This window comes from Pipistrellus kuhlii, unplaced genomic scaffold (assembly GCF_014108245.1).
Source record: "Pipistrellus kuhlii isolate mPipKuh1 unplaced genomic scaffold, mPipKuh1.p scaffold_m20_p_7, whole genome shotgun sequence".
Taxonomy (NCBI): Eukaryota; Metazoa; Chordata; class Mammalia; order Chiroptera; family Vespertilionidae; genus Pipistrellus; species Pipistrellus kuhlii.
The window spans coordinates 40,398,499-40,421,253 of NW_023425573.1; the positions used below are offsets into that span (position 1 = coordinate 40,398,499).

The 22,755-nt window shown below is 36.2% G+C and overlaps 1 protein-coding gene across 16 annotated transcripts in view; it reads right to left on the reverse strand.

Annotated features, from left to right (window-relative positions):
- Positions 1-200: 200 nt before the first annotated feature.
- UBR3 (ubiquitin protein ligase E3 component n-recognin 3) overlaps positions 201-22,755 on the reverse strand; it is a 128,987-nt gene continuing 106,432 nt past the window's right edge. For 14 of the 16 annotated variants that reach the window (XM_036420502.2, XM_045575570.1, XM_045575571.1 and 11 more), the window contains 8 exons: positions 21,339-21,442; positions 19,545-19,669; positions 14,709-14,816; positions 14,450-14,575; positions 9,599-9,778; positions 6,045-6,254; positions 4,467-4,606; positions 201-4,178 (listed from right to left, as the gene is read on the reverse strand). In XM_036420502.2, coding sequence (XP_036276395.1) covers positions 4,061-4,178; positions 4,467-4,606; positions 6,045-6,254; positions 9,599-9,778; positions 14,450-14,575; positions 14,709-14,816; positions 19,545-19,669; positions 21,339-21,442 — 1,111 coding nt within the window. In that variant the 3' untranslated portion in view covers positions 201-4,060. The remainder of the gene's footprint in view (positions 4,179-4,466; positions 4,607-6,044; positions 6,255-9,598; positions 9,779-14,449; positions 14,576-14,708; positions 14,817-19,544; positions 19,670-21,338; positions 21,443-22,755) is intronic. The other 2 variants (XM_036420510.2, XM_036420513.2) reach the window with 2 other exon arrangements.

A 22,755-nucleotide genomic window follows, 5' to 3' on the forward strand; every position in this document is an offset into this window, starting at 1 on the left:
CTACCCCTGAAAGCCTCCTCACACTCCCAAGTCTGGTTAGAGGTGCCTTCTTTAGTATCCTATATTCCATTGCCCCCAATACCCCCTACACACACCACTTGTAGAATTACACAAAAAGCTCTGTGAGAGAAGGGACTGTCTGGCTTCTTTTCCATTGTATTTCCAGTATTTACACAAGGCATGGCACATAGGAGACAAAAAAAATTTACTAAAGTGAATTTTAATGCTTCAACACTAAAGCAATTTTCATAATTTTGAAAGAAAACTTTGAAAGCTTACATTAAATCTTGTGATTTATAATATTTTACCCTTCAATTTATCCCACATGGATCCTACACTCTTTTCAACTAGCACCCCCAAATTTCTTACTACCTTACATTGTACTCACCTCTCAAATACCCAAAACATGAATTTAGCAGTCTAATTTCTACCCTTGGGACCCTAGACTGCTGGGCTCAGGGACTTCATAGTCATAAAACCTTTCTAATTGGCTCCATTAAAATATGGCTTCTAACCCTACTGGATCCTCAAAATGACTTCTATGGTGCTTTTTATTCCCAGCCTATTCTCTCCTACAATATGTCTAAACTTTTACCACTTACCTCAAGTCCCCAAATTATTGTGCACCTGCTCACTCTCAACAGATGATCCTGCTATTCTATCACCGAGGTAAGCTAAACTTTTTCTTTCTCTTGTCCCTATTCCTTCCTCTCAAGCTGAACCATTTATCTGTGCTCTTGAACTACTTCTCTGGCCCACTCTTGAGCTCTGCCACATCAATCTTGGTATTGTCATATTTCGTATTAAATTAACTCACAGTATCACTATGTTTCTTCATTGTGTTGCATCAGCTGGAGTGGAATCCACTCCACTGCTAGATTACTGCACACTAAAATGTACAGCCCTTCAATACTTGATATACCTCATTATCAAGGGAGCCTGAAGTTGACAAATCGAAGTGATGTTGCCATCGTTCTGCCCACTACAGCTCACCCCTGATGAGCTTGATCCAGTCAGAACACAAAGATAAAAGAAAGGACGATGTGCTGTGAATGAGACTGAGACAGTAACAAGTCTTCTGCTCTCCCACTAATTCTCAAGTGTCAGGCATAACCCCAAGCTACAATAAATGTATCTTGTCTTGGTGATTCTAGTGGTTAAAACTATGTTGCATTGTTTTGGGTTTTATTGTTGTCAACATGACCTCAAATATGAGCCAAGAATGGGAACTTGAGAATTGGCAAAGACTCCTGGGCCACATCTCCTCTGGTGCTGTTGTTCCCTCCAAGCTTTAAGTGCTTCTATCAGGTTTTTTTCTAGGTCAAAGAAATAAATAAATATCAAAACATATAAAGCAGAAAGGTTTGTAAGCATAAATGAATTCCTAGCTGGCTGCTGATGATTGGCTGGTGAGCTCTAGGATGAGAACTGTCAATTCAAACAACACCACAGACCATCCAAAAAGACCATTATCACAAATCACTTCAGATTTCTGAAGTCCAGATGGGAATTTTCAGCAAGCAAGGACCATAGCAGTGTTCCTCAGATCTGCACCACCATTTTCTTCTCCCCACTCCTTTCCAAAACACATGCCCTTAGCAAAGGATTTGCATTAATTTTAACACAAGGATAGCAGAAATAGGAACTAGCTCTCAAAAGCAAAAAGAAAAGGAAAAACAAACCCTTTACACTTACACTCTACCTTAAAGCAATTATTAGTTGTTATACTTTCATCTTTTGAGCCTTGCTCACTTACATACATTATTGTCAATATCTTTGAAAAAACATGTAAACATTAAACATTTTAAGGACCTTTCACAAACCAAATGACAGTAGGTTTTTATTAACATATCTTACAATGTTGATTATTCCTAGTTTTATAATTTCTGCTTAATTATAAAGATTGATTTAGCTTCTACAGTAATGTACTGTATTTAAATGATCATTCATACAAGGTATCACACCAGTACATTTTTTGAATAATATACACACAGCACTCTAACTTGGACCTGTTATGTTTAAAAGTGAATTTATAAATGGTACTTAAAAAAGTTATGGGGGGAAATTAAAGTTCTAGTTTAGCAGCATGCATGTATGAATTCAAGTACAATTTTCAACCAAGTGCTTTTTAAAAATTTATTGGTGACTAATTCACCAATATCAAAATAAACACTATTAAACCAAAATTTTAATGTTAAGGCTAATATTTTCACTTCACATCCATATGCACAACCATAAAACATTCCATATTAAATATGTAGTAATCAAAGTCTGAATACATTATACCATGTATATATAGCATCAGAGTTTCAAACTGTAGAATTATTCAAGTTCATGAATCCTGAAACAGTATTTACTAGAGATGTAAATTAGCATTTTTCTCTTCAACCACACTTACAAATGGTCTGGTATTCATAATGACTGATGCAAAAAAATATGACAGGCTGAACTTATGATACATTACTATAAAAAGTAGTAATGAGTTGGAAAGGACAGCTATTTAGTTAAACAGAATCATTCTAATCTTTCAGAAAGTTATCTTAATATTTTGGAAATGTATATAAAAATAGCAAGCTATTTCCATGTATTTTATTGTAGAGCTATAGGTAATTTTTTGACTTTTTGAACACATTTGAGTATGTATTGTTCTGCTCTCTTTATTTTAACCAAGGCCATCATTTAATGTCCACTTGTATATTCTGTAATATCATGTCATTCATGATTTTTAGAAGCTAGGTCTGACTTAATTTTTATGTTTTATCATTAGATTTTTTTAAGGTTATTTTTATGTGTAAAAATGTAATTTTATATAACAAGCCATGTTCAGTCCAAAGTATCTGGAATTGTTTGATAGCACTATGTATGAAATAATCATCAACTTAATTATTTGGAAGAAAAAAAACAGCAGCAAAATATAACATGCTTCTCTGTAATCTTCCTTCTGTTCTAATCGAGTTGAGCTCAATCATTCCCATTCTGAGTTAAAAACCCTACAAACATAAATTGCTTGTCACAACAGCATTTAAGAAGAATGCAGATGTGACGCTCGTTCTTGAGGGTCCTCACCCCTGAGTCTTTGCCTCCCCTTTAGGAAACCAAGCAGAAGAGCAGTGATTACACTGCACAAATACATAGATGAGCCTCTTGAGCTGAAAGAAAAGTTCCAAAACTGGGGAAGTCTGAGCATTTCCAATCCAGTCATTAAAAAAAAAAAAGGTGTGGTTGATAAAAGCGGGCATGAGCAGATTCAAAATCCGCCAAGTGTATGCTCTTAAAATTTAATTTTATGGTCAAATCTATTTGTTACTATCTCCAGTAATTCAACTAACTGAAATGGAAAATTTTGATTTTTAAGGACTCCCTTCCCCAAGCACTCATGTATCTCCCAAAATGTACTGTATTATATTAACAGCAGCGACCTACTTATTTTACAATTATTTCAATTATTTACCTGGGGAGAATATTTATGAAATTCCTGAGAATGAATTAAGTTTTCAGCAAAGCCTTCAACTTTAACAGATTCCTCACAATAAGAAAACATTTTAAAGTTCTACTATTAAACCAACTTTTACTATACAATATTTCACATAAATCATGTTTTACAATTTTTTTCTAATTACATACAGCAAAAATCTCAAATCAACACAAGAATGGTGAGGGGAAAAGATGCATTATGTTTAGCAGATGCAAATTAACACAGATATAAAGAAGCAGTAAAACTTTAAATAAATCACACCCACTCTAAGTATCAATGAATCATTGATATGCATTGCTGGGAGAATCAGTTTTAAATAATTTTGTCAAATTGTGCTTCTTATTAATTGTAGATTTTTAAAATGACCACTAAAGAATGATTTAACTTGTAGCTTATGATCTCCAGATACTTTTTAAATTATTATACCATTAATGCGATTACCAAGCACCTAATTTTGGAAAGGCTTCATAACATGTTTTCTTTTTTTCCCTCAGCAAAAGTGTTAATCCCCCAAATTAAGTTAAAGCTTATTGTTGATAAATTCTTAATGAAAATGATAATATAATGCAGTGCTGCGGTGGTGAGTCAGAGCCCATTGTAGTGTGGACCCCATCTTTTATTGATGTGATCAAAAGTATGAGAGATCCACTGCTGTTCAAGAACTTTGTATCTTTCCTTACAAATGTAGAGAGGCTTGCCTCGCCTAGGAAAAAAAAAGAGGGAAAAGGTATTAAAAGTAATAAAATACAATGAAGATTTCATACATATTTTTAAAAACAGAATTTTCATGGCAAAAGTTTCACATAGTAATTTGGTTTATTTCATGTTTCCTTAGCAGGTTGATGAGGAAAATATTTCAAAAGTAGAAATAGCTCTAAATTAATGACTGTCAGAATTTCTTAATATAAAACTTTTATTACAAAGCTAGAAATGGCAGATTGTTCTTACCGGGCCAAACGTCAGTGCCACCCTGTGCCACCCCCGCTCTCACCTGAGATCCCGGTCCTCCTCTCCGTGCGCGTCCAGGTACACTGAGCCCCACAGGCAGAAGCGGTGGCCCCGGATGATGATGATCACCGACGCGTTGACCAGAAGGAAGATTCCCGTGCCGGCACCGCAGTTCTGAGAATGCTAAAAGGTTAAAAATATATCCAATAACCTCATAGTCAAATGGACTTTACATGACAAAATCAAGAATCCCTAAGTAAATTTCTTCTAAATAAAATAGGCATGTTTTTAAAATTTTTAATAAGATTTTAAGTTAAATTTACAATCTCATTTCTAACACTTTATTAATAATACATTAGGAGGAATTTGGGTAAGCATTATCTAGAAAAACAATTAAAAGTCAATATAGGGGGGGTACAATAGGGCAATAAAGGACATATATGTAATTTCTTAATCAATAAAGAAAAAAAAATTAAAAATAAGCAGGCACACACACACAAAAAAAAAGCCAATGCAAATCTAATTCAGAGGTTAGCATCTACATTAGATTATTTGACTGTGGTTTCGTTGCAGAACATTCAAAAGTATCCTATATAATAAAGAAGTGATATGCAAATTGACCATCATTCCAACACACAAGATGGCTGCCACCATGTGGTCAAAGATGGCCGCCCCCATGTGAACACAAGATGGCCAGCAGGGGAGGGCAGTTGGGGGCAATCAGGCCAGCAGGGGAGGGAAGTTAGGGGCGACCAGGCCTGAAGGGGAGGACAGTTGGGGGTGATCAGGTCAGCAGGGGAGGGCAGTGAGCAGTGACCAGGCCTTAGAGGGGGATAGTTGGGGGAGGGCAGTTGGGGGGAACAGGCCTGCAAGGGAGGGCATTTGGAGGACTAGGTCAGCAGGGGAAGGAAATTAGGGATGACGAGGCTGGCAGAGAATGGAAGTTGGGGTGACTGGGCCAGCAGGAGAGGGCAGTTGGGGGTGGCCAGGTCTATAGGGGAGGATAGTTAGGGGTGACCAGGCTGGCAGGGGAGGGCAGTTAGGGGTGACCAGGCTGGCAGGGGAGGGCAGTTAGGGGTGACAGGGTCAGCAGGGAAATGCAGTTAGGAACTACGGGCCAGCAGGGGAGCAGTTAGGTGTCAATCAGGCTGGCAGGGGAGCAGTTAGGAGGTGATCAGGCTGGCTGGCAGAAATGGTTAGGGGAAATCAGGCAAGCAGGCAGGCAAGCGGTTGGGAACCAGCAGTCCTGGATTGTGAGGGATGTCCAAGATTAGAGAAGGTGCAGACTGGCTGAGGGACACGCATCCCTGGGCACAAATTTTGTGCACCAGGCCTCAGGTGTATCAGTAAAGGATAGTGGGAGTAGGAAGAGGAAATTGTATTGTGAAAGGTTTTACTCAAAGCCTCAGGTGTTTTGTTTTGCTTTGCTTTACCCTTTTCCTGGGTTAAAAAGAAGAAAAACAAACAAGAACAAAAAAGAACGAAATCTTTACATGTATTGTTTCACTCAAAGCCTAAACTTTTAGAGCTGGCTTGACCATATGTATGTATCTACATAGCACACATCCATGTGATATGAAATTGAGTTTTCATAAAATAGCTATTATTTACTAATGCTTACCAATACACATTCACAGTAACTTTGTTGCTTGCAGCAAAGTCCTTTCAGACATACAAAAGTGCCACAAACAAGGCAAACAGCAGGATCTTTAGGAACCTTGGTGCAGACACTGCAGGTTTTTCTGTGGTAATACTGAAAAATGGTATTATAATTCTCAGGCAACTGTAGTAGGTGTGGTAACTTCCATCTTGACTCTTGGATAAGCAAGGCCTAAAACATTATCCAAAAATATTCATTAGTCCTATGTATTTAAGTCATTAACACAAAATACTTATTTTTTAAAATGGTTTTTTTAAAGAATGGAAAAATCTGTCTACAAAAATGTGACTTATTTTCTTTATTAACACTCTTCTCATTTCCATTTTACAAATGATCAAAATAGTATTTCAAAAATTACCATTCTTTATTTTTTAATGTTGTTTCTATTTAAAATATGATGCAAGACTTAGATTAAGCACCCTAACACACTTAAACTTGTTATTACTTTAAAAGAAAAGTAGTAAATATAACTAAGCATGCATGAAAAATATATCTAGATATACTTGTTTTATATATGCTTTTAAACAGTTATATATTTCTTAAAACCAAGTTTTGACCTTTCTTAACTAAATAGCTCATTGGCTTTTTCTTTAGGGAAAGTCAAAGTTTTAACTCAGTTCTATTTCAATACTTTATAACCTAGAGTAGGGGGTCGGGAGGAAGGAGACCTTTTTTCTATCAAGACCATTTGGATATTTATAACATCATTCTCGGGCCATACCAAGCTACCAACTTAAAAATTAGCCTGCTGTATTCGGTCTAACATTTAAGTAACTCATCCTAATGCCTTGGCACAGCCAGACCACCTGACTTCCCCAGTCTTGTACATCCCAAGGGTCTTACATTCCCCACCCCTGATCTAGATTATATATAAAGTACTGATCTCCTTCCTAGAAGATGTAAAATCTTCTTATACCTCAAGCTAAGATATTTTGTCTTGATAAATTTGCTTACTTTTTTTTTTTTAAAGACAAATTAGTTCAATTTTCCTGCAAAATATACTTTATTGATTGTTTACAGGGATATAAAAATATTGGTAACAGCACTCATTTTTTTCTAGATGCTACTTCATGAACACAAATAAAATGTAGTATGAATCTGTTACCTTAAGAAACCATAAAGATGGCAGGCAACTCTTATGTTGATCATCTCACATTATCTACAGCTATAATTCATCTAACTCAATGCAGTGGCTAAGTAGCTAACCTGGTGTTTATCAATAAGTTCATGGATAAAGTGACCATGGAAGAAAGATAAGGACAATATATGGGCCTACAATATGCTATTTTGCCAATACTCAATGCCCAGCCCTGGACTCCAAAAATTGTTATTCCATAGGGGGTTGATTATATTGGAACTCTTCCATCAGTGGAAGGAATGCAGTTTGTCCTCACTGAACTTGATACTTAGCTAGATTAGGCTGTGAACTATCCAGTAACTCACACCACATGGCCTCTAATAAAAGAATCTTCTTCTATATAAAAGTGATTGTTCTCTCACAGCTAAAAATGCATTGATTAGGAAACAAGGGTTTCAAGGTGGTTGTGGCATCTTACATGATTTCATCTAAAAATTCAGTTTTTAATATCTACACCAATAATCATTCATTTAAAATGTATGCCTGATCTTACACTGTCAAATACCGGTAAGTTATTTTTACCTGTTGCTTAACACATGGCTCATATGAAAACAAAAATTTTAAATATGCTCATTACTTTTTCTCCTGTCCTGGTTGTACAATTAGACCCATCTCTTATTCCAAGTCATGCCTCATAGGTTTTCAGACATCAAAATATAACTTCAGATTCTAGCTACAAACTATGAATAAAGAAACTACTGGAAAAAAAAAAAAATATATATATATATATATTTATAAGATTTCAATTAACTTCATGAATTTCCCAATCCTTAAAAAAAAAAAAAAAAAGGTATAAAGTGAAGTGATATATTATCTCTTCAAGGACTTTGACAAAAAATAGAAATGAGTAAAAGAGACATTTATTATTTATGTTTATCTTGCCTTTATTGTTCACTTCAATGTTTTAAAAATTAAGTGTAATAAGACACTTTTATCTAAAATACTAATCTTTTTACTTTCCCTTTGATGTTAAAATTAAAACTCTATTTTTCCCTGAAATTTGGTTCCCATTCAATAGTTCTACTTCAGCCAATGACATACCACCACTTAATTGTTCCACAAATATTAGTTCACTAGTCTATAGCTGGCACTTTATAGAACTAGGGATTCAAGGATATACAAATAAATTTTGCTTTGTGGAGCCACAAATCAGACATAATAAGCAGTAATAAATATGGCAACTGTGAGAGACAATGCCAAAAGTACTGTGATACAGCACAACAGTACTGTCATACAGGACAACAGAGGGAGGGGATTAAGCTTCAAAGGAACACGGAGTATCAGACAAAGCTTTACAGGAGGGGTAACAAAACCTTGATGGATTAATTCAGCAGAAGGGTAGGAAGTTTACTTTAGATAAAAGTAACAGCAACAAGCAATAGCAATAGGTGTTTGAAGATATATAGCACAGCTAAGAAACATTTTTTTTGGTTTGAGCAAGGTTATGGGCGGTTGAGTGGTACAGAATAATGTTAGAAAGATAGGCAAAATGGTGAAAATCTTTGAATACTACTCAAAGAATACATTGATGGGGCATCGTCAATGGTGTTTAAGCAGGAGCAGGTTCCTATCAGAACTATGTGTACTCACTACTTTTCTTCTAATTATTTGAGTTCAAGAACATATCTATAGATGTTCACCAAGTCCTATGTATTTTTCTCAAATGTCTCTTGCATTGGTTACATTCTAATTTCTACTATTAGGACAATAGTACAGAGTTTCTTCAACACCTAAATCATCTCTGGCTTCCCTCTCTCCTTACTTCAACTTACCTGCTAAAAAAGCCACCAGGTTATCCCATAAAACACTTACTTCCCTCATATTATGCCATTTCTCAAATACTGTACGAGCTAAAGAAAATGTCTGAGCACCAGACTATGGCATTCAACCACCCTCTGCTACCCCAACTCTCCAATACAAAACCTTTCTCCAGCTGAGCTGGCAGCAATGGGCCAGCAAATTTTGAAGTTCAAGATGTGACCTTTAAGACATGCTAGTCCAAATCTTTTATTTCTTTGTGACAGTTCACTTTCCAATAAGCTTACAAGTCCCTCATCTATCTTAAAATTCCTTTGTATCTTCCAAGTCTAATGATATGATTATTTAAGGAAACAATAAAAACCTGACAACCTAAAACGAAAGTGACATAGCAATTCCTTAGCTTTACAGACTGAAATACTTACGCTTTTACACTCAAAAACCAATATTATGTAAGTAAATCATTTTTCAATGTAATTAGCTTAATAAATGCTTCCAAGAATAGATGACCTAAAGTTTCATTAACCTCTTAAATATTAAATATTCATAAAGGTTCATTAACCTCTTAAATATTAGCACATCACCTTTACTGCAAGTGAGCACTACTCCTTTTACATACCTTTCCTTGTTCTGCATGTCTTTCAGTAAATGAATTTATCTCAGAACACCACTGAGCTATAATATCAAATGCTGGAACTGGCCAATCCAGACAGGAGGCACTGATAAAGGGATGTTCTGTTTGGTAAAATGTTGGCAGAAGTCCCAGGCAGCTGGAAAGAACTGAAAATTCTTCTTCTTCCTTTTAGACATGAAATAGAAAATTCTCAAGACATTTCATCATGAACATTTCTCATTATAGATATTTTAAGTGTCACTATCATCAATTATTTTTGGATAGTAAGAAAATTTTCTTAACTAAAGGAAAGTACAGGGAGTAAAAGAAAAGAGAGAAAGGTCCCTGGCTGTTATATCTAAATATACCCTTAACTTGTCCCTCACTAACCCCCGCCCCTGCTGCAGGCCTGGTTGTAGGCAGCCATTTTGTGAGGGTGTGAGGGTTAATTTGCAGATTACCTCTTAATTATATAGGCTATTTCCCCCTGAAATTTAACTCCCAAGTGCCATAGCATCTGCTTCTTTTATACATTTATTTTCTAAACTAGAGGCCCAGTCCATGAAATTTGTGCACTGGAGTTTGGGGTCCCTCAGCCCAGTCTGCGCCCTCACAGTCTGGGACCCCTCAGGGGATGTCTACCTGCCGGCCTAGGCCTGATCTCCAGGCAGTCAGACGATCTCCAGGCAGTCAGACGTTCCTCTCAGTCTGGGGCTTTCAGTCCAGGACCTCTCGCTCATTACCACTGTGAGTCCGGTTTCTGGCTGAGCAGTGTTCCCCTATGGGCGCGCACTGACCACCAGGGGGCATCTCCTGCCTTTAGTCTCTGCACCCTAGTGGTCAGCGCACATCATAACGACTCGTCGTTCTACTGGTGGTTCTGCCATTCGGTCAATTTGCATATATAGTTTTATTATATAGGAATAGTATTGTCATATAACTGATGAGTACAGTTTATAGAAACATATATACTCTGAAAATAAACATTAATTTAGGACAAAAGCAAAGTGACTTTCAGCGTAGGGTGACTGTGCCAGCAGGGCAGCCATGTAGGTGTGGATGAAGAATAAGAGTAAAAACATGGCATACACAAGAGGCAATGCTAAATAATTTGCATGTGAAACACAGAGTTTTAAAGAAGGGAGGCCCTTGCCAGTGTTGCTCAACGGCTAAAGTGTTGACCCCCTGCACGGAAGGGTCTCAGGTTTGATCCTGTGCATGTAAGAGGCAACCAATTGATGTCTCTCTCCCTCTCTCTCTCTCTCTCTCCCTCTCTCCTTCCCTCCCCCCCCCTCTCTCTCTCTCTCCACCCTCCACCCTTCCATTCTCTCTAAAAAAAAAAATTAACTGAAAAAATATTCTCTGGTGAAGAGTAAGAAAAATAAATAAATAAATAAATTTGCCAAAAACATTTAAATAAATAAATAAATAAATAAAAATAGAAGTGAATTTTTTAAAACTTCCGAGACCCAAATGCCGGGCAATCTTGAAGCTCCACTCAGTAATAACAGAACCAGAGAAATAAGCCATCCAAGCACTGACATTTTAAAAGTTTATTTTTAAGGAGTTTGTTAGTCTTGTGAAAATCAAAGTATACGCCCTAATCCCTTTTTATTTAACTGAAAAACCATTTCTGAGGCTAATATGTCTACTTTTCTCTGTCCATTGGATCAATTCCTGCCATTCTTCAAATCCTCCAGCTCCCGAGAGAAGCCTCCCTGATCCCTATCAATGAGACTTTACATTACTCAGTCCCATTCAGATAAAATTAATCCTTCCACACCTTGTAAACACTTCTCTTCTTGGATATTTGCTATTAGTCAGTTTAAAAATAAATGAACCTTCCCTGTAAGGCTGCGGGAGTGGTTCCTGGGTGTAGGAGCTCTGTCTTGCCAGGGCTTGGCACATAATAGAAATTCAACCAGCATCTCTTTGCAAAAATGAACTAATTTTCTAGATTAGGTACAAATTTGAAATATGGTACAAAGATAAAAAGGCAAAATGATAAGAAAGCTAAAAAAATGTTAATTTTTTTAAATCTCTAGATGTAAAACCACAAATCCCCCTTTATATACCTATGCAAAGAGGGCATTTTAAAAAACAACTTTGTTGAGGTATAACTTCCATAACCATAAAATGAACCAACCTTAAGTGTAGTTTGATGAATTTTAGTAAAAGTATAGTCATGCAACTACTGCTACCATAAAATTTAAGAAGAATTCCAACCAAAAAAAAATATTCCTTTTACCCCTATGTAATCAATTCCAGCCCCTTCTTTTGTGTATGTATTCTTTTGTGACTGGCCTCTTTCAGCATAACATTTTGGGATTAATTCATGTTATAGTGTGTATCAGTAGTCCATTCTTTCTTATTACTGAATAGTAGTCCACTATATGAGCATACCACATTTTGTTCACATGTTCACTTGTTGAAGGACTTCTGGGTTATTTCCAGTTTTTTACTACTATAAATTAGGCTGCTATGAACATTCATTTACAAGTATTTATGTGGATATATGCTTTCATATCTTTTGGTAGATAAATAGGAATAGAATCATTGTGTTATACAGTTAAGTGTATGCTTAATATTTTAAAGAAACTGCCAGAATTTGACTATACCACTTTGCATTCCTACCAGCAATAAACGAGAGTCTATCCAACTCCTTATCAATACTTATAACATTAATTTGTACTCCACTAATCAATAATGATGTTGAACATTTTGTCATGTACATATTGGCCATTCATATATATTGTTATAAGAAGTGCTTGTTCAAGTTTTTTTGACCACCATATGTTTTTTGTTTTCTTATTATTGAGTTATAAAAATTCCTGATATATTCTGGATACAAATCCTTTCTCAATATATACATTTTTTATTTTTTTATGAAAACTACAAACCCACAGATCTCAGAAGCTTAATTAATCCAAATCAGAGGGAATGTAAATAGGTCCATTACTGGAGTTCTCAATGTTAAGGTGATAACATTATAATGTTACAGCATCAGTCCTTCCAACTAAGATGACAGTTCTAAATTAATATTTAGAGTCAATACAAACCTCCCCCACCCCAAAAAAATCTAAGTAGGCTTTGTTTTTTATAGAAATTTCCAAACCAATTTAAAAATTGTATGAAAATGCAATGAATTGCCAAAACATACCTTGAAAAAGAATAGATTTTGAGAAATTATATTGTATGATCTCATGACTTACTATATTTTTTCAAGATAATATTTGGAAGAAATGTTCTACTGCTCAAGTGTTAGAAAACTCCTGCTGCAGTGTCATGGGACTGAAGGGAGGAGAGAGATTAAAGGAAGGTGTGATGAGGCATAGCAAATTGTGCTGTAATCAGATGGTACTTAGTAACATTTGAGGCTGCAGGATAGTATTGGTAGGCAGAAAAAATAGATTCTGTGGGGTTAAGGGGTGAGTGGAGAATAATGCAGGCAGCTGGTAACAGACCACCATCGAAAAGAGAAAGACTGAATGTAGGTAAGTGTCCTGGTTGGGCAGCCCCTCCCTCGTGCCCGTGCTCACTAGCATCAGTGCTGGGGATAACTTCTGAAGTTAAAGGCATTCTGATTAAAGCTGGGGTCTTCAAGTGAGTTACTCGATTTGACAAGACCAAGATTCCACAGGTCTCTCACTCTATCCACTCTTTAGTGACTACAAAATCAGTCCCAGACAACCCTGATGTATGGCTGGTTAAATCATCACCATTTATTTTAGAAATATTTGTACTTTTGAAGTCACTTTGGCAACCCAGTGCCTGAATTGCTGTTAAAAAAGAAAAACCCGCCGAAACCGGTTTGGCTCAGTGGTAGAGCGTCCGTCTGCGGACTGAAAGGTCCCGGGTTCGATTTCGGTCAAGGGCATGTACCTTGGTTGCGGGCACATTCCCGGTAGGGGGTGTGCAAGAGGCAGCTGGTCGATGTTTCTCTCTCACCAACGTTTCTAGTTCTCTCTCTCCCTTCCTCTCTGTAAAATATCAATAAAATATATATATATATTTTTAAAGAAAAACCCCACAGCTTAATCCCTACTTTTTGATTAAGGAGATTCTCTTAGATTATTGGTGTAATACAGTGATGTGAAGAATTTTTGAAAATTTTTAATTTGTTCAATATCTTATAATCCTAAATATAAAGTTTTAGGGACAAATGTATAGAGTTTAGTCTCAAATCATTTGATAAAAAACAAAGCATACAAACTATGCAATGGCCAATTACATAGGAGAAAAGGAATAATTGAGTTTTAAATTCTGATATACTTAAGGTTTCAAAGGCCATAAATATAATAAATATCTTAATGGCCACATCAAATTTACTGAAAATGAATGGCAGATAATGCTAGAAACATAAGCCTAAAAGCTAATTTGGTTTACTTACCTTCTGCTTTCCTATCCTGTCACTGTCTTGTCTACTCATATTGACCAACAGTTCTAAGAAATATACTAAATTAGTGATAACTCATTCATCCAAGTTTTATAAGTGGCTATAAATCAAACATTTTGTTGTTCTAAATTACATAAACATAATCATATCTTCAGATAACCAGCTTTCTGATCAACGTAACTTTTAAAGGATATTAAAAGCAATTAGTGACAAATTTATCAATAGAGATAGTGATAACTATATCTATTGAATATGAATACTATGATCCTGTTAAAGTATTGGGCATTTATTATCACTGAACTAATCCAAAACTACGCCAATATCAAACATTAGTAATATTATCATAAAAATGAATGATGGTAACAAATAAAAAATACAGTAACAATAAATATTCTAAATACTTATTCCTTTCAGTTAGACTAAAACAATGAATGCACTCTAATTTCTATCCCAAATTATACCTGGCAGCTAGGTAAATCTTCCCCAAAAAGGTGATGCTGAAGAAGGCTGGCGATTCTGAGGAAAGGTAAGCAGAAGTCCTGTAAGTATTTTTCCATGGATTCAGAAGACCAAGCAGTAGGGCTAACCTAAAGTTAAAAAAAGAAAACCTGAATAATTCATTCTATAACAGATATAGCTTTAAAAATTATATTCATAATGACAACAAAGTCTAAATTTTTAACTGAAATAACCCCTGCATCTAACCTCAGAGAAACATACCATGGCACATTCCTGAGCTCCTTCTTCATGGTATAATCTTCCTTTAGATAGTTCACTTATCACAAAGCTCAAAAGTGCTTTATAAGACTTTTCTGCATCACACGTATTCTAGAAAAAATTAAAATATTAGTTATCTCAGTCACTAAATTTACAAAAGGTTAACATTAAAAAGAACACTTTTTAAAGAGTACTGCATAATTATGATTACACTAGAAGCCCGGTGCATGAATTCATGCACTCTAAGAGGAAATTAATTAAAAGAAATATTTTAATATCACTATTCACCCTTTCTCTATAATAGAAGGATTAACCAAGTTCATGACAATGACAGGTGGAAACACACATATGCGATTGGCACCAGCGAGGGCTTTATATGTATCGTGCATGCACAAGTCAACTTAGCCTTTTATAGATATAGAATAAACTTGCTTAATTACACCTGCTTTCTGATGTTGCTAAACCTCTTCCAGCCCAGTGAAGGGCCCCAACTTTTCTTTCAGGTAATTGTCAACAACACAACAGTAAATATCGACATGAAGCAGATTATTATTGTAGATCATGCAGGGAGAACAAAGGGTAATATATTTAACTACAGCCATGTCTGAATATATTCTGCACAGTGAGAAAACCTGAGGTCATTTTCAAGGTCCACTACTTCTTACTTCTTTTCAGTCGGGTCAAATTTCTAAGCTTTCTAAATCTCCACTGCCCAGCTAATGAAAAAAAAAATAGGATTCCACCGAGTCTCCTATCTACCTACTCCAGGATTTCTGTGATGATCAAATGAGATGAGGCATGGGAAAACACTTCACAGACATTTGGTTAAAGTGTGAAATGTTTCCACCTGGCTATAAAGCAAGTCATGTTCCTGGACTGAAGAAACTGCAAGGAGGCTAGTCACTAGGGAGAAAAAGCAAGCATTGCTATGTAACATCATTACCCAGACATCATTACCTATACATTTACACAATGGAGTACTACTCAGCTATAAAAAGGAAGAAAATTTTATGTTTTGCAATAGCATGGATGGACCTGGAGAACACTATACTAAGTAAAGTAGTCCAGACAAGTCAGAGAAAGACAATACCATGTTATTTCATTCGTATGTGGAATTTAATGAACAAACTGAACTGAGAAGCAAAATAGAGACAAAATTATAGAGCAAGCAGACAGCTCTGGTGTGTGTGGAAGGATATTGGAGGCCGGGTGGTAGGACTGAGCTAAAAAAGAAAAAGAACTCATGAACATGGATAATAGTGTGATGACTCCGAGGGGAGCAAAAAAGGGTAGAGGTGGAAGAGGACATGAGAGGGGGACAAATGGTGATGGGGGGAGAAAAAGAAATCCTGGTATAAAATCTCTTTTAACAGATATTCCAAAGGGGGGAAAAATATACTAACTATAATGACCATTTTCCCAACACAACTGAACTTCCTTATCAAATTATCTCTATAATATTCTTTTGAAAAATATATATATTTATTGCTCTAGGGTAGATTTGATCTGACAAAAATCTGTTTTCACTGGAATTATCATACCTGAGGATAAATAATTATAGGGTGGGTTGAAATAAAAGAGGCTCAATGAAGAAAGAAAAGAAAGAAAGGGATGAGAAGAAAAGAAAGAAGAAGAAAAAAAAAAGGAAGGAAGGAATGATACAGAAATCTAAGTAGGTACAAAAGTCACAATGATACATTTCATTACATATATAGATGTTGCTATTATTAACTAGCGGCCTGGTGCACAAAATTCATGCACCTGGGGGGGGGGGGGTGTCACTCAGCCCACCCTGCTCCCTCTCACAGTCCAGAAGCACTATGGGGAGCAAGCCTAAGCCATCAGTCGGACATCCTTAGTGCTGCCACAGAAGCAGGAGAGGCTCCCACCACCACCACCACCATACTCACCAGCCATGAGCCCCACTTCTGGCTGAGCAACGTTCCCCCTGTGGGAGCACACTGACCACCAGGGGGAAGCTCTTCCATTGAGCGGGATTGGGCTGAAACCAGCTCTCCAAAATCCCCCTAGGGGTCCCGGATTGTGAGAGGATACAAGCCAGGCTGAGGGACTCCACCAGTGCACAATAGGGGCCAGGGAGGGACGCAGGAAACTGGCCAGCCTGGGAGGGACCACGGAGGGGTTCCAGGACGTGTTGGACCATCTCGCTCAGTCCCAATCAGCCAGACCCCAGCAGCAAGCTCACCTACCAATCAGTGTGTCTGCCCCCTGGTGGTCAGTGCATGTCACAGCAAGTGATTGAGTGATCTTAGCATATCATTAGCATGTTACACTTTGATTGGTTGAATGGACAACAGGACAACCAGCCACTTAGCATATTTGGCTTTTATTATATAGGATACTAGAGGCCTAGCATGCAAAATCACACTCAGTAGGCTGCCACTGCTCACAGCCCCACCCACCCACCTGCCACCCTGTGGCACTCACAGCCACGCCCACTTGCTCATTGCTGCGCTGCTGGCCTGCCACTGCTCACTGTACTTGCTGATCCACCCACCCACCACCCGCTGCTGGCCTTGCTGTAATCGGAGCCTGTGGGCCTTGGGGGAGGGACTGAGAGGTGCTCAATGTACCACATTGTGACCAGTCATTTGGTTGTCACGGACACTGGCTTTTTGTATATATAGATGCTACATATCTAAATATTTAGATCAACTGCAGAAAAAGCTAATAACATAGCAAAACAACCTACAGAATAATTATAAAGTTTCCTTTCATTCACTAAAGCCATTTATGTGGGTATAAACTTCTAAGCTACATCTGATAAGAATCTAACTCATGTTAAAGGTTTTATTAAGTATTTTTTAAATAGCTAATATTTATCAAGTCAAGAAAGAAAATTAACAGAAGTTACCTAAATTAGCTCATGTTCCTCCCATCATAGATTTATAATTGTCTAATGTTCTATCATTAAGTCTTATTTTTACAGTTAGATTAATAGATTTAGATCCAAATGATATCAGGAAATGTTTTAAATACACAATTTTTCATTATTAGACAGTTTATTAAGAAAACATAGTTAAACAATGACATAGCATAAAAACTTAATATACTTGATTTGAATGCTAACAATACAAATACCAGATTTGAGTGCATTCAGAAAACTGAAAGAATATTTAGAGAAAAAAAAAGATAATTGCAGAATAAAAATTATCTAAGAACAAGGAGAAAAAATCATTGCAAGAAAAAACAAAAATTAAAAAAAATCCATTTTGATAACTTGAAATAACAATTTCAAAAAGAGAGGCACCATTATAAATCATATATTCCAAATTCTCATTTACCTCTGGGAAAATTGAGGTTCATTGAGTTTTTATGTCTTAACTAAAAAAGTAATATATATCTCTATTTAGTGGTAGAAGTTTGGCCTGGTACTTAGGTTCAATAGCCAACCACCCATATCCCTAATTAAGACTAATGAACATTGTGATGATACTATACTAAACTTTGTACACAAAATCATGACTTGAGAGTAAACTGGTGGTAAAAGTGAAAGTTATGTTGAGTATATTTCATGTGTTTATAAATAATCTTCTCTCCCCTTTGATATAAGTAGTTTAATCCTCACCTGAGAATATTTTTTCCATTGATTTTTTTTTTTTTTACAGAGAATGGGAGGTAGAAGAGGGGGAGAGAGAAGGAGGAAGGGGAAGAGAGAGAGAGAGAGAGACAGAGAGAGAGAGAGAAAGAGAGAGAGGTAAGAGAGACACAGCAACTGGTTGCCTCCCACTCAAGCCCCAACTGGAGCCTGGGACCGAGTCTACGACCAAGGTACGTGTCCTTGGTCAGGATTCGAATCCACACCCTTCCTTCCATTGGCCAATGCTCTAACCACTTAACAATCAGCCAGGGCAAATAGATATGATTTTAACAGAAACTTTTCAATGAGGTATAAAAACCTTTATATACCTAACAAAGGTTTAATTTATACGACACCTATTCTTTTCTACTAATTTTCCTAAATAAATACTGAAGTAACTTTCTTATTTTAAACTATTTGTAAGCCAAACCACTCAGTCACAGATTCTATAGTATCCCATTTGTTCTCAAGCCACTGAAATACTTTAATACATTTAACTAAATGTGCACAATTGTTCTAAATTGTTTACATAATTTTAACTAAAGAGATCTTTAAATTTGCTAAGAACCTTTATATTCCAACATGGGGGGAAAGCAGTACTTAAAGAGGTATCATTAAGAAAAGGTTAGGATTATTTTTTAGGTTTAGTATATTTTATTTTTAAGCATATAAAGTATCTGAGAGGCAAACTTACAATCCCAATAGAACAAGAAAGAAAAAAAAACCTCAAACAAACTAGTAAGTACAGTAATTGAGTTACCTCAAACATAGCAGTTGTATTTATATGCAATACATTTCCAATACACCTTTTACCTTAGGATTTTTAAGTTTAGAAATGATAAGTGAAAAGCCATTTTTGGATTGTGACTGGGGACAGGGATAAGAAGAAGAAAAGGTGACATATAGTAAAATAAATAAATCTGCAGACACTGTGTTACTTCCTCACTATATTAACAAAATTTTTGTAACTTCTATAAGTTTAAGACTTATAGCAAAAGCAAAACAAAACTGCCCAAATATAAAGGGATAAAAGCCAAGGTTTAGAAACAGATGCAAAAGACTTCATTATACAAGGGAAACATTTTCAACGTTTTTAGCCTGAATGTGTTACATTTTCAATTAAAATGCTTTGTTAATAACTCATTTTATCTTTGAAATATCTAATCTCATTCATTCATACCTCCAACATAAATGAGTTTATCAAACTACTAGATGATAAATTCGGTTAAGACACTAACCTTTTTGAGAGCTCCTGTATGTTTCCAGGCTGACCTATCTTCCTCATTGCATTTGACTGAAAGTGCCACAAGAGCTTGTGTGTACAGTAGGGCAAAAAGCACCTTCACAATGCAGGTGAAGTGGTCTACAAGAGAAAGAAAAGATTGTTATTTCTTTGGAATCTAGACATTTTATAGTCAAGACTAGAGGCCCGGTGCATGAAATTCATGCACTCGGGCGAGGGGAAGGGGGAGAAGTCCCTCAGCCTAGATTGTGAGAGGGCACAGGCCAGGGTGAGGGACCCCGCCAGTGCATGATTGGGGCAGGGGAGGGATGCGGGAGTTGGCCAGCAGGGGAAGGACTGCAGGAGGGCTGCAGGGCGTGCCCGGCCCCTCTAGCTCAGTCCCCAGCAGCTGGACCCCAGCAGCAAGCTAACCTACTAGTCAGAATATTTGCCCCTGGTGGTCAGTGGACTTCATAGTGAGCAGTTGAGCAGCCTTAGCATATCATTAGCATATTATGCTTTGATTGGTTGGCTGGACAACCTGATGACTGGACACTTAGCATATTGGGCTTTTATTATATAAGATAATTTCACAAATATATGCCTTTCTTTGCATGTGTGGTTGATTTTTGTTCAACATTTAAGTATAATAGTTAATAAAATGAGATGATAATGTGGTGATATACTTTCTATTCAACAAATCTGAAATTATGCCATCTAAGTTCCTTTATTTACCCACTGAATATATAAATGTGAGGCATTTAGCATAGTGAAAGGTGTGGTGTGTTTTAGAAGACCAGAGTGCTAATGCAACTCAATCTCAAAATAGCTGTATAACCTTGGCAAATCCCCTACTAGATATCATGTATTTAACAATGTCTGGTAGACTGAGTGCTTAAAACCAATACTTCATCTACTTCTAATATGATATAGATCTTGTAAATAATAACATAATACAATATAATGCAATATAGAACTTCTAAAATAGAAAAAGAAATAATATTTTAGGTACTCTGAGTCTTAAAATGCAATGAGAATCATAGCAATGCAAAAACAAGAGTAACAATAATGCAAGATGCTTGGTATATATTTTGTATTTAATAAATGGTAGCTTAATAATCATATAAGTAATTAATACTTATAAACACCTAATAACAGAAAATTTCCTCAAATGTCTCATTCAATCCTCAGAACAGTTTCAATTTGACAACTAAGCTTCAAAAGGATGTGCCAGTGGTAACAAAGCTAATAAGCACACAGGTCGGAACTTAAATCCACACACATCAATAGATTCACTGTTCCTTCTATTATTTTATGCTATTCAGTTGGTTGGGCATCATCCAATGCACCAAAAAGTTGCTGATTTGATTTCCCATCAGGTCACATGCCTGAGATTGTGGGCTGGATCCCCAGTAGGGGGGCATGCAAGAGAAAGCCAATAGATGTTCTGCTCACATCAGTTTTTCTTTTTCCCTTTCCCTTCCTCTTTAAAAATCAATAATTTTTTTTTTTTTAAGCCCTAGCTGGTGTGACTCAGTTGAGTGTCATCCCATGCTTTCAGAGTGATTTCCCATGTCTTTACCTCATCATGGACTAAAAAGCTAAAAAGAATAGACCTATAAGGGAAAAAGCAATTTTATTTCATCGTCATTTTCTTTATATATATGATTTCTATTTACTAAAAATAGAAAAAAAACGTTATTTACTTCTAAATAATTCCACCAGATGAATGCTATATTTGTTGCTACAATTAGTAGAATATTCATTATATATACTGTACAATCTAAGAATCTGAATTATAACGCTATACCTTTGCGTAAGGGTTGTGGCATCATTAAAATCTGGATGAGCAAAAGGGATGTAACATCATGATAAAGAATTGGAACCTCAGGCTGTTGTTCTTCATTTCCCAGCCTAAAAGAAAATGTATAATCACTTTAGACAGTATTATACATCTTTTCTTTCTAATTCATTTTCTATTTTATACATATATTTATGGAACAGAAATCAAACTTTCATAAGTAACTGAGAAATCTCAAAAGAAAAAGCTAGGGGCCATAATTCTTGCCTAAAAAATAATCTTTTTTGTCTTTTTTAGTCCTCACACAAAGATATGTTTTCATTGACTTTAAAGAAAGGAGGGGTGGGGGAGAGGGGAAAGGGCGGGAGAAGGGAGGGAGGGAGGAGTGGGGGGTGGGGGGAGACTAATAGGAGAAACATCAATAATCATTCAGAAATATTTAAAAAATAAGATACCAACAGAAAAATGTACAGATGTCCTGAATATGTAATTCATCATCAATACAATAAAATTAAAAGGAAATAAATTTCATGAGGATTACAGAAAAAGCATATTTGAAATCTATATCATTAGACATACAATTTGATGTTGAAGTATTAAAAGTGAGAAAATAGGAAAAGATACTTCAATTCTTAAAAATTTAATATTATAGACATAAAACAGATGACATTATTAGTAGTATTACAACTTAGTGAACTAATGAACCATACTGGAAATTCCTCAGATCCGTAGAGTAGCAAACAGTTAAGAAGTTAGGCCTCCAAAATCAGAAAGTTTTGGATTCAAATACCAGCTCTATTCCTTAAAAGCTGTATATCCCAAAAGAGTATGTTACTTAACTTTTCTAAGCCTCAGGTTCCTCGTAGGTAAAAACTGGGATGACAATGGTACCTAGTGTATAGCATTATGGTGATGATAAAATAAGATTATATCAAAAATGCATTACCATGAAATAAACACTAGATAAGTTGTTCACAGCATTTACTACTATCCTAATGGGTATTTTAGGGCTTAAAAAGAACACAATCCAGCAATCAATATTATGGAAAGCACAGTACCTATGTCTGTCCTTTCAATATATATTTTTTTAAATCCTCATCTGAGGATATCCTTTCCATTAGTTTCTAGACAAATCAAGGCATGTGCCTGCTGATACAACACAGTAAAAAGAACACGCCAAAACCGGTTTGGCTCAGTGGTAGAGCGTCGGTCTGCGGACTGAAAGGTCCCAGATTCGATTCCGGTCAGGGGCATGTATGTTGGTTGCGGGCACATCCCCGGTTAGGGGTGTGCAGGAGGCAGCTGGTTGATGTTTCTCTCTCATCGACGTTTCTAGCTCTCTCTCTCTCCCTTCCTCTCTGTAAATAATCAATAAAATAAATTAAAAAAAAAAAACAAAAAAAAAAAAACCACATTACTTCTGTGG